Genomic DNA, 17203 nt, shown 5'->3' with positions numbered 1-17203 from the left:
GGCTAAACCAACTAGTCTCAATATTTAACCATTTTATTCATATTTACAGATGGCATACAATTATGTTATTGAGGCACATGAAAGTTCACATGTTCCAGAAGGCATTTCTGCCCAAAAACATATTTTGATTAAAAAAAAAAATAATAATCAAATGCCTCTCCTGTGAAGTAGTGACGTGCGACATACACCTAGTTTCTTGAAACGGGTCACAAATGGTCCCTTCACACAGACAGTGTAGTGAAGAAAGTGCAACAGCGCCTCTTCAACCTCAGGAGGCTAAAGAATTTCAGCTTGGCACCTAACACCCTCACAAACTTCTACAAATGCACCATTGAGAGAACCCTGTCAGGCTGTATCGCCGCCTGGTACGGCAATGCACTGTCTGCAACCGCAGGGCTCTCCAGAGGGTTGTGCGGTCATTCCAATGCTTCATCGGGGGCACACTGCCTGCCCTCTAGGACATCTACAGCACCCGGTGTCAGAGGAAGGCCAAGAAGATGATCAAGGACCTGAGCCGCTCGAGCCACAGCCTGTTCACCCAGCTAGCATCTAGAAGTGGGAGACAGTACGGGTGCATCAAACCTGGGACCGAGAGACTGATAAACAGCTTCTATCTCAAAGCCATCAGACTGTTAAACAGTCACCACTAGCCTGACCCAGTACCTGCCCTGAACATTAGTCACTGTTACTAGCCCGGCTACCAACCGGTACTCTACCCTGCACCTTAGAAACTGCTTTGCCATATGTACATAGGGTCATTGAACACTAGTCACTTTAATAATGTTTGCATACTGTTTTACTCACTTTCTATGTATATACTGTATTCTAGTCATGGCTCATCAGTATTTATATTCATATACTGTCTATACAAATCATTAAATACAGTGCATTCGGAAAGTATTCAGACCCCTTGACTTTTTCCACATTTTGCCTTATTCTAAAATTGATGAAATAATGTCCCCCCCTCATTAATCTACACACAATACCCCATAATAACAAAGCAAAACAGATTTTAGAAATTTTTGCAAATGTTAAAAAATTATAATAATAACTTATTTACATATGTAGTTAGACCCTCTGCAATGAAACTCGACATTGAGCTCAGGTGATTCATGTTTCCATTGATCATCCTTGAGATGTTTCTACAACTTGTTTGGAGTCCACCTGTGGTAAAATCAATTGCATGGACATGATTTGGAAAGGCACACACCTGTCTATATAAGGTCCCACAGTTGACAGTGTATGTCAGAGTAAAATCCAAGCCAGAAGGTTGAAGGAATTGTACGTACTGCTCCGAGACAGGATTGTGTCAAGGCAAAGATCTGGGTAAGGGTACCAACAATTTCTGTAGCATTGAAGGTCCCCAAGTACACAGTGGCCTCCATCATTCTTAAATGGAAGACGTTTGGAACCACCAAGACTCTTCCTAGAGCTGGCTGCCCGGCCAAACTGAGCAATCGGGGGAGAAGGGCCTTGGTCAGGGAGGTGACCAAGAGCCCGATGGTCACTCTTACAGAGCCCCAGAGTTTCTCTGTGGAGATGGGAGAACCTTCCAGAAGAACAACCATCTCTGCAGCACTCAACCAATCAGGCCTTTATGGTCTGCTCCTCAGTAAAAGGCACATGGAGTTTACTTGAGGTTTGCCAAAAGGCACCTAAAGGACTCTCAGACCATGAGAAACCAGATTCTCTGGTATGATGAAACCAAGAATGAACTCTTTGGCCTGAATGCCAAGCATCACATCTGGAGGAAACCTGGCACCGCTCATCACCTAGCCAATACCATCCCTACTGTGAAGCATGGTGGTGGCAGCCTCATGCTGTGGGGATGGTTTTCAGCGGCAGGGACTGGGAGACTAGTCAGGATCGAGGAAAAGGTGAATGGAACAAAGTACAGAGCTCAGGACCTCAGACTGGGGCGAAGTTTCACCTTCCAACAGGACAACGACCCTAAGCACATAGCCAAGAGAATGCAGGAGTGGCTTCGGGACAAGTCTCTGAATGTCCTTCAGTGGCCCAGCCAGAGCCTGGACTTGAACCCGATCAAACATCTCTGGAGAGACCTGAAAATAGCTGTGCAGCGATGCTCCCCATCCAACCTGACAGAGCTTGAGAGGATCTACAGAGAAGAATGGGAGAAACTCCCTAAATACAGGTGTGCCAAGCTTGAAGCATCATACCCAAAAAGACTCAAGGCTGTAGTTGCTGCCAAAGGTGCTTCCACAAAGTACTGAGTAAAGGGTCTGAATACTTAAGGAAATGTGATATTTCAGTTTTGTATTAATAAATTAGCAAACATTTCTAAAAACCTGTTTTTGCTTTGTCGTTATGGGGTATTTTGTGTAGATTGATGAGGGGGAAAAAACTGTAATGTGGAAAGAATCAAGGGGTCTGAATACTTTCCGAATGCACTGTATATTTTTATATTACAGATTCGGACATTTCTCATGCTGATATTTCTCCATTTCTTTATTTTTAGTTCTTGGAGGATGTGTGTGTTGTTTTGTATTGCTAGTTATTATTACTGCACTGTTAGAGCTAGCATTTCACTGCACCTGCAATAATGTTTGTGTACCCGACCAATAAACTTTGATTTGATTTGCACCTGTACTGTGTCTTTCTGCTAGATGGTAGCAGAGTGAACCGACCATGACTCAGGTGGCTGAGGTCATTGCTGATCGTCTTGGCCTTCCTTTGACACTGAGTGCTGTAAGTGTCCTGGAGCGCAGGCAGCGTGCCCCCGGTGATGCGTTGAGCTGATCGCTCATTCGGCTGAGGGCGGTGCAGCTGCCGTACCTGGCGGTGATGCAGCCCGACAGAATGCTCTCAATTGTGCATCTATAGAAGTTTGTGAGGGTCTTTGGGGCCATGCCAAATTTCTTCAGCCGCCTGAGGATGTAGAGGCGCTGTTGCGCCTTCACAGCGGTGTCGGTGTGGTGTGACCATTTTATTAGCATTTCACTGCACCCGCTATAACGTCTGCTAAACTGTATACGCGACCAATAAACTTTGATTTTGATTTGATCAACTTTGATTTGAGAACCTGAATTCAAATATTTGAAGGAAAGTGACAGCCTCCCTCCTCACTACATTTGTGGTGGTTCAACTCTATAGCAGGGTTAGCATTAGCTTTCAGAAATCTGCCTTTACAAAACGAAGACCATCAAAAAATCGGTTTTAAAACATTTCACCTGGGTTTTATATTGAAAGTCWGTGTTTTTTTTGCTTCAATAGAGTGATAAGGGGCATGCAACTATAGTTTTTCTTCACACAAAATACATTAGTGCAACATATTCATCAGGAAATCATTTTCATCAGATGACAACAGTTGGCTGCAGCCACACATGTCAATCAGCTTACAATGAAAAAGCAAGGTATTTTTGCAAAAACAATGCATGACCATCATATTTCTAAGGMATATCATAGAAATAATGTAGCCAGCTATATTTCCTAATGTTTTGCTTGAAGTTAATCTTTCAATTTAACTTGCTGCTGGAAAGAAACTACACCTGAGGAAAGTACACGGAGAAAAGAAGTCTGCACGTCAGTCAGAGCGCTGTCTGGTGATCCAATGACTAGAGCAAAAATATTTCATAGAAGTGGAGAAGTGCAACTGAAGCACAAAATTAGTCCTTTTACATTCATGATCTGGTGCGAACCCTGACTGAACCGAGCAGAATTTACAATAAGAATAATTTTTAATCTGCGTTTACAAAACGCAGTAAGTCATTTTTTCTGGGTTTTATCTTTCCTTTTCTGCGTGAAAAACTCAGAATCCTGCGTTATCGCGACACCGGCGCCATATTAATCCGCCTCTTAGGATGCTGCCGGTTTCTCCGATTTTGGGATTAAAGTGCCTGGATGTTGCGAGCCTGGGGTTTGTATGCTGGGTAGAGCAGTGCACAGTCCTGTCTGGTACAGAGCTCAAACACATTGTTCTGTAATGCTGAGATCAGCAGAGCTGAGGCTCCCAGGATAGCACAGGTGGATAAAGGGCTCATCTTCATAGGAAAAGTTACTCAGAGGAGTTCCATACCAACCATATCCATACATAACACCGTGGAGGAAATGTCACATTTCAACTCCATCCTCTACAAGTAGTAGAAGTTGTATTAATTGTTGTCTGGTATAGACAATCTGCCTGCACATACACACACATTCCCACAAACATGCCCGAACGCACACATGTACGCACACACACACATACACTCCTCTCCACAGGCATGTCTGTGTGTAGAGATTACAAGCTGGTGAAGCAGTCAACTTCTCTAAGCCCCCTGTGTGTCACTGGCTTTACAGTGCTCTGCCGAGGAGACCAGAAGAAGCACCAAATCCCTCCACTCTGGAGTCTATCATTGCCCATCTCCCAACACAAACACACTACTAAATCTGTCTAAGTCAGGGGAGCAGTGGATCTAACCAAGCCTAATGTATTCCTTCAKTCCAATAGTTGAGTGAGGGGCTATTGTATTAATCTGTTTACTCTACTGCCAACCTACTGGGACTAGCTGCTTAGTGAGGAACTTCCCCTGAATGTAGGGAAGTTGGTTTCAACATTCTAAAATGTCTGAGAAAGGGTGTGTACTTTTAAAAGTCAGGCTTCCCAGACAGACTTACTATACAGCTGGAGCTAGATTGGCACCTGGATAAAATATCCAAAAGACACAGACATCCTCCTATTTGCTGAAGGGACAAAGACAGRCAGACAGACAAACAGATGGATGGACGTCTATATAGCAGCCACCTCCTACTCTAGTCTTACTACCTCATCTTTCACATGTCTTAATTCTTTACCTGCTCCTCTTTCCATCATCAGTCTTCTCTACCTTCTCCCTCATTGTTGGGATTCCCCTASAGGATGAGAACTATGTCAGGACAGGGAAGAAAACCATCTCCCTGCCAGATACCAGCATGTTCTTAGGAGTTTAAACATAGTCTCCATACAAACACATCAATCCTATTCTCATCAACAATAATCTGCCTATTCAGGAGGAGAGGTGGACCTGCCATGACAGAGAGAGTAATAGAGAGAGAGAGAAGGACATATGGAGAGGGAGAGAGGGAGATAAATAGAGAAGGAGAGATCTGTTGAGTGAGTGCGGTCCGAGGTAAGAGTCTCTGGTGGTGCCCTCGTTGCCCAGCGACTTGCATTTAGCCATGGTGCATGTAAAGATAGTCGCTAGTGAAAGTCTACACACCCATTGCACAGTCTTCACATTTTGCTGCCTTAAAATGTAATCTGCCAAACCTACAGATCTACACAACCTACTCCACATTTTCAGTGAAAGAAAAAGTATAGAACATTTTCTAAATGAATAACAAAAAAAATTAAGATGTGTTGATTGCATATGTCTTCACACCCCAGAGTTAATACTCGCTGGAAGCACCTTTGGCAGCAATTACAGCTGAGACTCATTTTGTATAAGATTCTACCAACCTTGCACAACTCTTAGGGCAACATTGTTATTGTCAAAATTGTTTAAATGTGCACTATGCAGAAATGGCTCTGCCATTTCCTGGTTACAAAAATTCTAATAGTTTGCCTAATTTCAGTTTATGTGGAAAAAGAAGCAAGTATAATTTAGAGAATCATTGTATCATCTAAACTCCTGTGAAATATATTTTCCATAACACAAAATATTGTATTGTTAGCTCTTTGAAGCTGGTGTACAAAACCGAAAGTAAAAGACGCAAAAATGAAACTTAAAAATGGGAAGCAAAGAAATAGCGCACATAGAACAKATTTATTGATAGACTCCACTTCTTAGACTTGCTTTCAATAAGAATGACAGATCTATAACTCATATTTCTATGTGAATTCACCCAAAAAGTTACATATTGCAGCTTTAAGCTCATTAAATCAAATCAAATCATATATGATCATGACTGCGACTGGATCATTCAGGAACACACCACCTCTTGGAAAGCCATTCTGGGGTGTCTTTGGTATTTAAGTTTGTGTAATTGTCCTGCTGAATAATAAAACACATTGTATTTTTTCAGAAGACGGTGGGTGTTCCTCTAACTTTTTACCTGGGCTTTTCTCCTTTCATCCTTTTTAATCCTGACTAACTCCCCAGTTCCAGCCAGTGACAACCCATTACCAACCTACTATCACAAATGATCGTGACATAGGCACTAATTACTTATGCAAAATTTGTGACACACACAAAAAAACAAAAAAATTCTTGTCCAGTACATGATTTGATATACTGTGCATTTCAATCACCGATGAAGGCAGTAGGTTACTTAAGACAGAAACGATACTGGGGAGGTTGGTTGAGGAGGACGGGTGGGCGTATAACGCGGAGGTCTAGCAACCCAAACGCGTGTTCGAATCACATGATGGACAACTTTAGCATTTTAACTAATATGCAACTTTACAACTACGTACTACTTTTTTAGCTACTTAGCTAGCATGTTAGCTAACCTTAACCATTTAAATACCCTTACCCTAACCTTAACCCTTATTCCTAACCTTAACCCCTAGCCTAGCTAATGTGAGCTACAACACATTTTAATTCTTTATGAAGAAAATGTTCTACTTGACACAAATGCGTTAGGAAGAAAATTGTGTGGTAGACATGAACATTGTGTATTCAACACAATGCGTTATGAAGAAAATCGTGTGGTGGACATGAGAAAATTAACTTTTTTGTGTGCCTGTCACAAATTTCAAATAAGTAATGTGTCTATTTCACAATAATCTGTGATAGTGTGTTACCATTACATGACGGTGCCACCTGACAATACCTGAAAATACAGAGGGTCACCAACATTGATTTCACTCCACATTACTGGTCTGTATGACAACGTGAAAAGAAAGCCTGTGTTAAAAAATCCACTCCAAATCATCCATTCTTTTTGCAACAAGGCCATTAAGTAATACTGCAAGACAACACAGCAAAGAAATTTACTTTTTTTTGCCTAAATTAAAACTGCAAGTTTGAGTCAAATTCAATACAACACAGAGTGAAACCCTCTGTATTTTCAAGTATTGTGGTGGCAGCATCATGTTATGGGTATGCTTGTCATCGGCAGGGACAGGGGAATTTGTCAGGATCAGAAAACCCACAGTCTTCTGTAAATCTTACCCTGGGATATATGTAGTTAATTTGTCATAGGGACAATTGCACACATGTTACTGACAAAGACACACCAGAATGGCTTTCCAAGAGTTGTGAATGTTCCTGAGCGGTCCAGTCTCAGTCCTGACTTACATTTTTTGCGGGTTGAATATTGCTGCCCATAAATGATTCCCAATCACATTAACTGAGCTTGAGCAATTTTGACAAAAACAATGGATATACAGTATGTTGCCTTAAGAGTTGTGCAAAGTTGGTAGAATCTTATACAAAATGATTCACAGCTGTAATGGCTCCCAAAGGTGCTTCCACCAAGTATTAACTCTGGGGTGTGAAGACATACACAATCTAGACATTTTTGTTATTTTTATTTTTTATTAATTAGAAAAATGTTCTGTGTAGATCTGTAGTCGAAAAAACCTAATGTAATCCCTTTTTAGATTTAATTTTATGGCAATAGAATTTGAAGACTATGCAAGGGGTGTGTAAACTTTCACTAGGCACTGTAAGTCTCCCAGTCTCAGTTCAATGTGGCATTGGTTTATAATTCTCTTGAAGTTTCCCAAGCAAGCGATGGAAAATGGAGGAAAAACACAATCAGGGTCCCTGTTATCTCTCCTTTTCTGCTCTCCTGACCATCTCTCTATCTCTCTCTCCGCCGAGCTGCCACCATGACGCCCCGTTTCCCATCACAGCCTCGTGGTCCGGTGGCCTTGGCTTTTTCTAAGCTCGTTAAACTAACATGCACTGCTGAGTGTGTCGAGGAAAGATAAYGCGTACAAAATAAAGATATGATTGCTCTTTTTTTCTTCATCTTTTTTCTTAATCCCTTTTCCTTTTATTTTGCCATTATTGGGAATGTAAGGGTATGCTAGTGTAAGGTGTTCTGTTTCCAGGCATAGTGTCTATTCACATCCAGACTCAGGGCTCTTTTTCTCTCTCTGACCCACAGTGCAGGCTGGGCTGGACTACAGTGTTGTCCAGTTATTCTGAGGGTATCAGAGACGTCATCTTGTCTCCTACTGTTCCCCCTGCGCAGTTGTGAGTGGAGAGCTTGTTGACAGTGATATGAGAACCAAGTGGGAAGCAGAGGTTATTAACCCAGAGTGGATCCTCTTATGTGACTCTTTCATTCACTCCTAGTCTCAAATAATATCTGTCCTGCCAGTTTGGGTGATGAGGATTTAAAAGACTGTTAATAAGTATGTATTTAACAGATTTAGAAACAGAGTATGCATTCAATTCAGTTACAATAGGAACTGACTTTGAGATGAGGCTTGCACATCTGGTCAACATTGTCAACCACATTGTCAGGTGAAAATACTACATACGAAAGTATGTGGACACCCCTTCAAATTAGTAGATTCGGGCAATTTCAGCCACACCCGTTTCTGACAGGTGTATAAAATCGAGCACACAGCCATGCAATCTCCATAGACTTGCATTGGCAGTAGAATGGCCTTACTGAAGAGTTCAGTGACGTTCAATATGGCAACATTATAGGATTCCAACAAGTCAGTTTGTCAAATGTCTGCCCTGCTAGAGCTGCCCCGGTCAACTGTAAGTGCTGTTATTGTGAAGTGGAAACGTCTAGGAGCAACAACAGCCCAGCCGCAAAGTGGAAGGCCACACAAGCTCACAGAACCGGACCGCCAAGTGCTGAAGCGCGTAGCGCTTGCAACACTCACTACCGGGTTCCAAAGTGCTTCTAGAAGCAATGTCAGCACAATAACTGAATCTGGGTTTGGCAGATGCCAGGAGAACGCCACCTGCCCCAATACATGGTGCCAACTGTAAAGTTAAGTGGAGGAGGGATAATGGTCTGGGGCTGTTCTTCATAGTTCGGGCTAGGCCCCTTAGTTCCAGTGAAGGGAAATCTTGACGCTACAGCATACATTGACATTCTAGATGATTCTGTGCGTCCAACTTTGTGGCAACAGTTTGGGGAAGGCCCTGTTTCAGAATGACAATGCCCCCGTGCACAAAGCGAGGTCCATAGAGGTCCAAGATCAGTGGCCTGCACAGAGCCCTGACCTCAACCCCATTGAACTCCTTTGGGATGAATTGGAATGCAGACTGCGAGCAAGGCCTAATCATCCAACATCAGTGCCCGACCTCACTAATGCTCTTGTGGTTGAATGGAAGCAAGTCCCTGCAGCAATGTTCCAACATCTAGTGGAAAGCCTTCCCAGAACAGTGGAGGCTGTTATAGCAGCAAAGGTGGGACCAACTCCATATGAATGCCCATGATTTTGGAATGAGATGTTTGACAAGCAGATGTCCAAATACTTTTAGTCATGTAGTGTATCAAACTAGGACAAGGTTTTTCCAAGGATTCTCACTCTTAATGACGCTATTTGAATAATGGGGAAGCAACAGTAGCTCATGGAGAAATCCTGCCTGGTCAGCAGAAATACTAAAAGCTAAACTTGAAAGTCAAGCAGCTGTAATCTGTGTTAGAAAGTGATAACTGTAACTCTACTCCTTTATTGTCATGCAGATGGCACTAATTCTATTATATTTACAAGCTGTCATCAGATTAATGTGCCTGTTCTTCTTATTTAGTTTTAGTTTTATTTAACCTTTATAAAAATCAACAAATTCAAGAAAGACCTGGCATTTGTACTGTATTTCTCTTCACTGAAACCCTCGTCAGATCTTAGTATCATAGTAWTATGTCCCATTCCTGTTTGATTGAAAATGATATGTATTTGTGGTCCCTAGTGCTAGAAAGGCCCTTCCTGTTCCAAACCACTTTGTTCATCAGGGTTAGTGATGCAGCATCCTCACCTGACAAAACAATTCCCTTAGTAGGTTGCATTAGCAGGGAGCGCCCTTCACCTCCGCTCACCTGTATCCTGATTTGATTATATTATTATTATTTTCCAATTAATTTGATTTGAGATGCATATCTCTGGTTATCCAGAAGGCATTGGCTTTAATTAGCAATCATGAAAAATAAGCTATTTGGTTATAAGCCAGCATTTCCCAAACTCKGCCTGGGGATCCCAAGGGGGGCATGTTTTGGTTTTAGCCCTATCACTACACAGCTGATTCAAATAGCCAAACCTTGATGATTAGTAGATTATTTGAATCAGCTGTGTAGTGCTATGGCAAAAACCCAAACATGCACCCAGGGTGGGACCCAGGACCGAGTTTGGGAACCGCTGTTGTAAGCTTTCACCTTTGGTTGAGTCACCAAATTGGCATCTATAACGATAACTTTTTCATGAAATGTTTTTAGTTTTCTTTGAAAAGCTTTAATTTAGAGTAAAAAAAGTGTTACTTTCAAGTGTGGAAAGTTTGTCTTTCAGGAGTTACATGTGGTGGTTTCTATCCAATAGTAGTGATGGCTTTGGATGTCAAGGTCAGACATATTAGCTGAAGTGTTACGTGTAGTGATTGCTATAGAAAAAGTGTCAGGTAACGGTGTTGAAAAGGAGCTGGTTGTGATTTGGAGTGAAAGGGCTGACAGGTAATCTAGTCTGGCTCCACTGACCAGACACGTCAGGCTGTAGACTAAAAGTGTCAGCCCAGGCGCTTTTCTCTCCTCCACTCCCACTTTGTCCCTCTCTCTATACCTCTCTAACTCAGACATCTTGTTCTGTAATCAGTGCTGAGGGTTGGCCTCCTGTCCGTGGCGGCGGGAAAGAGCACTGAGGCGATTGTTGCCATGCCTACCTAAGGCACACTGTGGCTTGACCACACACATGCATAGGCACACTGCGCGCACTCACACACACATCATTGTAAGTAAGCATTTCACTGTAAAGTCTACACCTGTTGTATTCGGCGCATGTGACAAATACAAATTTGATTTGATTACACATCAGCTTTCCCTCTGCAAAAACCCAGGAATCACTGGTGTGTGAAACGCTTAAACATGTAGAGTTTTTCCTTGTTTTTCTCTTTAGTTTTTTGGGCTGCATACAAGGAGATTTACTTCCTGTCCTAATGAGTATACTAGTCAAGCCTACCGCTGTACAGAGGGAACCCATACTGAAAATCCATATTAACTACAGTAAGCATCTGGTGTCATTGTGTTCTCCACTTTTTTTTTGCATTGTGGAGAAAATAGCAGACCATCAGATTGTTGTTTTGAGAAAAAGAACAGCCCATAGCAGCCTAGAGAGGTATAGAGCTATGCTTCAGTGACATGTAGTCCCTCGTCTCCTGCTGAACTCTGATATGCGAGGGCTTGGGCAAGAGTTGGGGAAGCGTTTCTGGGAGTTGGGAATGGGTTTAAGTGGGCGGGAGGCAGTGAGCTAATTACTGTCTGCTGTGTTTTACTTTGCCACACTGCTGAGTGTCTTCTTTGAAGCTCACCTCCCTTCTTCTGTCTCTCTCCCTCCTCCCTTTCCCTTTCTCCCTCCCCCATGTGTTTCTCCCTGTAGGCATTGCCATCGCCAGTGCCCTGATTGACACCTCGCAGCAGAAACCTGGAGACTTCAAAGATAAGTACCATGGCCTGAAGAACCGCAAACTGCACGCAGTAACACATCAGGGGACCTGTGTTTGAACCGCCTGGCCAAAAGGGGAGCCTGAATGCACCTGAAAGGACCGCGAACGCTTCTGTTTTATGACGAGTTCTTGCTCTATTTTTATCAGTCTCTCAACAACACGGCGTGCTGAAGTGAACCTGGTGATAACAGAATCCCTTTATTGAGACGTTGAGTGTCAGCAAGCAAAGTGTGCCTCATCTCCACGCCCTGTAATGTTTTTTTTYCCAGAGTGACTTGTCTGCTCTCTGGTTGGATCTCTGCCCAGCCCAGCTGGAGGGTTCTGGACGTCCCATTGGYTCTCTGCCAGGAAGTTTGTAGTCTGCACTTCCTCCCTGTGAACACATCTCCTTAAGAGTTCAGGAAGAGTCGCCACTGGAAGTTTGAATGTCATGTGACGTGARTCTGAAAGAACAATGCCAAGGGCCTCTTGCTGGTGAGATGTGTGCTCATTTTGATACAAAGATAAAAGCTCCTTTATGTTTTATTTTAATGTATGTTCTGCCCAAGTTCAATCCAGGCTAAATGAACAGAGCAGCGTATGGGTCTAGATAGAATAGCTTGTGACTTGACTATATGGTTGCCTCACTCTGAGGTAAGGTATCCTGTGCTGAGGATTCCTCCCAGGACTTAGCCTACCAGCAGTACAGCATGTCATGGCCTAATGAAGAAGTCGGATGCAAAGAACAGCGGGAAAAAAGGAAGAAAACTGGTATATCAGTATTGAAACATGCCTGTGTTTGTTATGTTTAACTTCATTGTCAAAGAGCAATGGCATAACATTTAGAATGGCATTTAAATGCATGTCCTCTCCATGTTTCATATACAGTCAGGTCCAAAATTATTAGCACCCTTGATAAAGATGAGCAAARAATACTGTATAAAATCAATAATACATAATACTGCGCTATATTGTATGTATATAAAAAAAAAAAGGAGCATTATATGATTTTATACTAATACAAATGCTCAGAGAAAGAGTTTAAGTAATGAAAAACATTCTCAAAAAGATAGGGTCAAAATTATTGGCACCCCTGTTTTGAATACCTTTAAATACCTATTATAATAATAATCAAAATAATKTATGCCAAAGTTACTTACAGTCGTGTGTGCATACATTTTCATATGGGTAGTCCCAGCGGGAAAACACACAATACTTCACCTTRCAAGGATAATATGAGATGAACACATTGGGAGGGATCTTAGACCATTCCTCCATACAGAATCTTTCCAGATCCTTATGGGCTGCCCTTTTCAATTCAAACCACAGGTGTTCGACCACAGATTTCCTGAGACAAATGACCATTGCAAAATGTTAATTTTGTGGTCAATTAACCATTTCTTTGTGGAATTTGATGTGTACTTCGGGTTATTGTCTTGCTGGAAGACCCACTTCGAGCCAAGTTTCAGCCTCATGTCAGAGGCAACCAGGTTTTTGGCTAAAATGTCCTGGTACTGGGTAAAGTTTATTATGCCATACTTAACAAGGGCCCGAGGACCAGTGGAAGCAAAATAGCCCCATAACATCAAAAATCCACATTATTTTACAGTGGGTATGGGGTTATTTTCTGCGTATGCATCCTTCTTTCAACGCCAAATCTACCACAGCTCTATTTTTTCATATTTTTTATATATATATATATATTACTTGTTAAACAAAATCTCTTTGTCTGAGCAATTGTATTAGTGTAAAATAATAGAAGTAAAAACATTTTTTTGCATAAAATATAGCTCAGTATTTGTATTTTCTGCTCATCTTTATCAAGGGTGCCAATAATKTTGGACCTGACTGTATGTGAAGATGTTTCAACATATTTCTCAGTATCTGTCAACACATATACTTTATACATATCAAGACTCCTTGATTTATTTAAGTATAGATTTAGAATATAAAATAATACTTTAATTGCTACTCCTTTTTTATTTTGCCATATTTTATTGTGATTGTGTATGATTGTGTTTCTAAGGGAATGACAAGGGCATACAGTTAGAAAAGGCAACTCCTAACAAATTGTACTTAGCTCTGTTTTCTTGTACAGTATGTTAATAAGACAAAAACCAAATGATTAATTTAACCTCAATATCCAGGTCGATTAATTTGTGTTACACACTAACTCAGCTTGGATCCTGCAACTCTATTCAGCCTATACCATTCTTAGTTCCAAAATGTTACATATGTTTCCTTTCCTACTCTCTACCTGGGATTTCTTCAAGGAAGGGAGGAAGGAAGCATGCATGCATATTTTTGGCATTTGGGCTGTTTGTTTTCTCTGTATGACTTTGAAGTTTGTCGTGTTTACACTTTTATCCGAAGCATCCTATGTTCTGTGTCACGCTTTGTCTTGTAAATCATTGTAAACAAACCCTAATAAATTATCACACTTAAATGTACATAAGAAATGTAGAAATGTGATAAATCTGATGTTTTCCGGTCAGGTGAACTACATGAAATGTATTTTACACAGATCTGTTGAAATTTGTATGAATGAAGAGCAGCTCACCTCATTATTTTGTTCATTATGGGCATATTATGTAAAGTTACAATTAAACATTTTGATGCTTCTTAATACTGTGATTAAAACATGTCTCCTTTGTATTTTTTTGCCTCTCAATTCTCAAGCTTTATTGATTTTATGCACCAGATGTCAATTTGATTGACTTACAAGCAGAGAGTACTTAAAGATACTGACATCGGACACCTTGAAAGATCCGCCAAAAGGATGTCTTGGTTTGATCGTTCAGATATAGAATGTGTGGTGATTTTGATATGTAATGTGTCTTATGCGACTTATTACACTTTCAAGACTAGGGGCTCTATTCAATCTGTATAGCTTAAGTGTTGCATATTGCGCAATAGAAATGTAAAGGTAATTTAAGATTGAGCCGACATACAGTGCCTTTGGAAAGTATTCAGGCCCCTTTACTTTTTTCACATTTTGTTAGGTTACAGCGTTTATTCTAAAATGGATTMAATCGTTTTTTTCTCTCATCAATCTACACACACTACTCCATAATGACAAAGCAAAATCAGGTTTTTAGAATTTTTTGTTAATAACAAAAATAACAAAAACAAGACCTGAAATATTGACATTTACATAAGTATTCAGACSCTTTACTCAGTACTTTGTTGAAGCTCTAGATCCTCTCAAGCTCTGTCAGCTTGAATGTGGAGTGTTGCTGCACAGCTACTTTTAGGTCTCTTCAGAGATGTTCGATCAGGTTCAAGTCCAAGCTCTGGCTTGGCCACTCAAGGACATTCAGAGACTTGTCCCGAAACCACTCCTGCGTTGTCTTGGCTGTGTGCTTAGGGTCGTTGTCCTGTTGGAACCTTCGCCCCAGTCTGAGGTCCTGAGTGCTCAGGAGCAGGTTTTCATTAAGGATCTCTCTGTACTTTTCTCCATTCATCTTTTCCTCGATCCTGACTAGTCTCCCAGTCCCTGCCGCTGAAAAACATCGTCCCAGCATGATGCTGCCACCACCATGCTTCACCGTAGGGATGGTGCCAGGTTTCTTCCAGACGTGATGCTTGGCATTCAGGCTAAAGAGTTCAATCTTGGTTTCATCAGACCAGAGATTCTTGTTTTTTTATGGTCTGAGAGTCTTTAGGTGCCTTTTGGCAAACTCCAAGTGTGCTGTCATGTGCCTTTTAATGAGGAGTGGCTTCTGTCTGGCCACTCTACCATAAAGGCCTGATTGGTGGAGTCCCATCTCCACAGAGGAACTCCAGCAGGTTCTTGGTCACCACCCTACCAATGCCCTTCTCCCCCGATTGCTTAGTTTGGCTGAGCGGTCAGCTCTAGGAAGAGTATTGGTGGTTCCAGACTTCTTCCATTTAAGAATGATGGAGGCCACTGTGCTCTTAGGGACCTCCAATGCTGCAGAAATGTTTTGGTACCCTTCCTCAGATCCGTGCCTCGACACAAGCCTGTCTCGGAGCTCTGGGGACAATTCCTTGGACCTCATGGCTTGGTTTTTGCTCTGACATGCACTGTCAACTGTGGGACCTTATATAGACAGGTGTGTGCCTTTCCAAATCATGTCCAATCAATTGAATTTACCACAGGTGGACACCAATCAAGTTGTAGAAACATCTCAAGGATTATCAATGGAAATAGGATGCAACTGAGCTCAATTACGTGTCTGATAGCAAAGGGTCTGAATGCAAATATGTTTTTTACATTTTTATATGAGTACAGTGGGGCAAAAAAGTATTTAGTCAGCCACCAATTGTGAAAGTTCTCCCACTTAAAAAGATGAGAGGCCTGTAATTTTCATCATAGGTACACTTCAACTATTACAGACAAAATGAGAAAAGAAAATCCAGAAAATCACATTGTAGATTTATTAATGAATTTATTTGCAAATTATGGTGGAAAATAAGTATTTGGTCACCTACAAACAAGCAAGATTTCTGGCTCTCACAGACCTGTAACTTCTTCTTTAAGAGGCTCCTCTGTCCTCCACTCGTTACCTGTATTAATGGCACCTGTTTGAACTTGTTATCAGTATAAAAGACACCTGTCCACAACCTCAAACAGTCACACTCCAAACTCCACTATGGCCAAGACCAAAGAGCTGTCAAAAGACACCAGAAACAAAATTGTAKACCTGCACCAGGCTGGGAAGACTGAATCTGCAATAGGTAAGCAGCTTGGTTTGAAGAAATCAACTGTGGGAGCATTTATTAGGAAATGGAAGACATACAAGACCACTGATAATCTCCCTCGATCTGGGGCTCCACGCAAGATCTCACCCCGTGGGGTCAAAATGATCACAAGAACGGTGAGCAAAAATCCCAGAACCACACGGGGGGACCTAGTGAATGACCTGCAGAGAGCTGGGACCAAAGTAACAAAGCCTACCATCAGTAACACACTACGCCGCCAGGGACTCAAATCCTGCAGTGCCAGACGTGTCCCCCTGCTTAAGCCAGTACATGTCCAGACCAATGTGATTTTGTGATTTTCTGGATTTTTTTTTTCTCATTTTGTCTGTCATAGTTGAAGTGTACCTATGATGAAAATTACAGGCCTCTCTCATCTTTTTAAGTGGGAGAACTTGCAAAATTGGTGGCTGACTAAATACTTTTTTGCCCCACTGTATATATATAAACCTGTTTTCGCTTTGTCATTATGGGGTATTGTGTGTAGATTGCTGACAATTTGTATTTATTTAATACATTTTAGAATAAGGCTGGTGTAACGACTCTCGTCGTTGGTTGAAGGAGAGGAGGACCAAATCGCAGCGTGGTATGTATCCATATTTATTTGAATACTTTTTTTAAGACGAACAAAACAATAAACAAAACGAAACCCAACGACGCTACAGTCCTGAACTTGAGAATATATAAAACACAAATAACGCACGAACAGGAACAATCACCCACAAACAAACAGTGAGAACAGCCTACCTTAATATGGTTACCAATCAGAGACAACGTAAAACACTTGCCTCTGATTGAGAACCATATCAGGCCAATTAGACAACCCTAAACCAATGAAACACATAACATAGAATATACCCACCCAGCTCACGTCCTGACCAACTAAACAAAGACTAAACAAAGGAAATAAGGTCAGGAACGTGACAGCTGGAACTTAACTGTGGAAAAAGTCAAGG

At 41.5% G+C, this 17203-nt stretch overlaps 1 protein-coding gene across 1 annotated transcript in view; it reads left to right on the top strand.

Moving 5' to 3' along the window:
- Positions 1-14180, top strand: part of LOC111977709 (attractin-like protein 1) — a 341451-nt gene extending 327271 nt beyond the window's left edge. Inside the window, 1 exon segment of the mRNA XM_070448549.1 lies at positions 11480-14180. Coding sequence (XP_070304650.1) covers positions 11480-11604 — 125 coding nt within the window. The 3' untranslated portion in view covers positions 11605-14180.
- The last annotated feature ends 3023 nt before the right edge of the window (positions 14181-17203 follow it).

Source organism: Salvelinus sp. IW2-2015, linkage group LG18 (genome assembly GCF_002910315.2).
Source record: "Salvelinus sp. IW2-2015 linkage group LG18, ASM291031v2, whole genome shotgun sequence".
Taxonomy (NCBI): Eukaryota; Metazoa; Chordata; class Actinopteri; order Salmoniformes; family Salmonidae; genus Salvelinus; species Salvelinus sp. IW2-2015.
The sequence above is the reverse complement of the archived record's forward strand: the minus strand, read 5'-3'. Positions and strand labels throughout refer to the sequence as shown.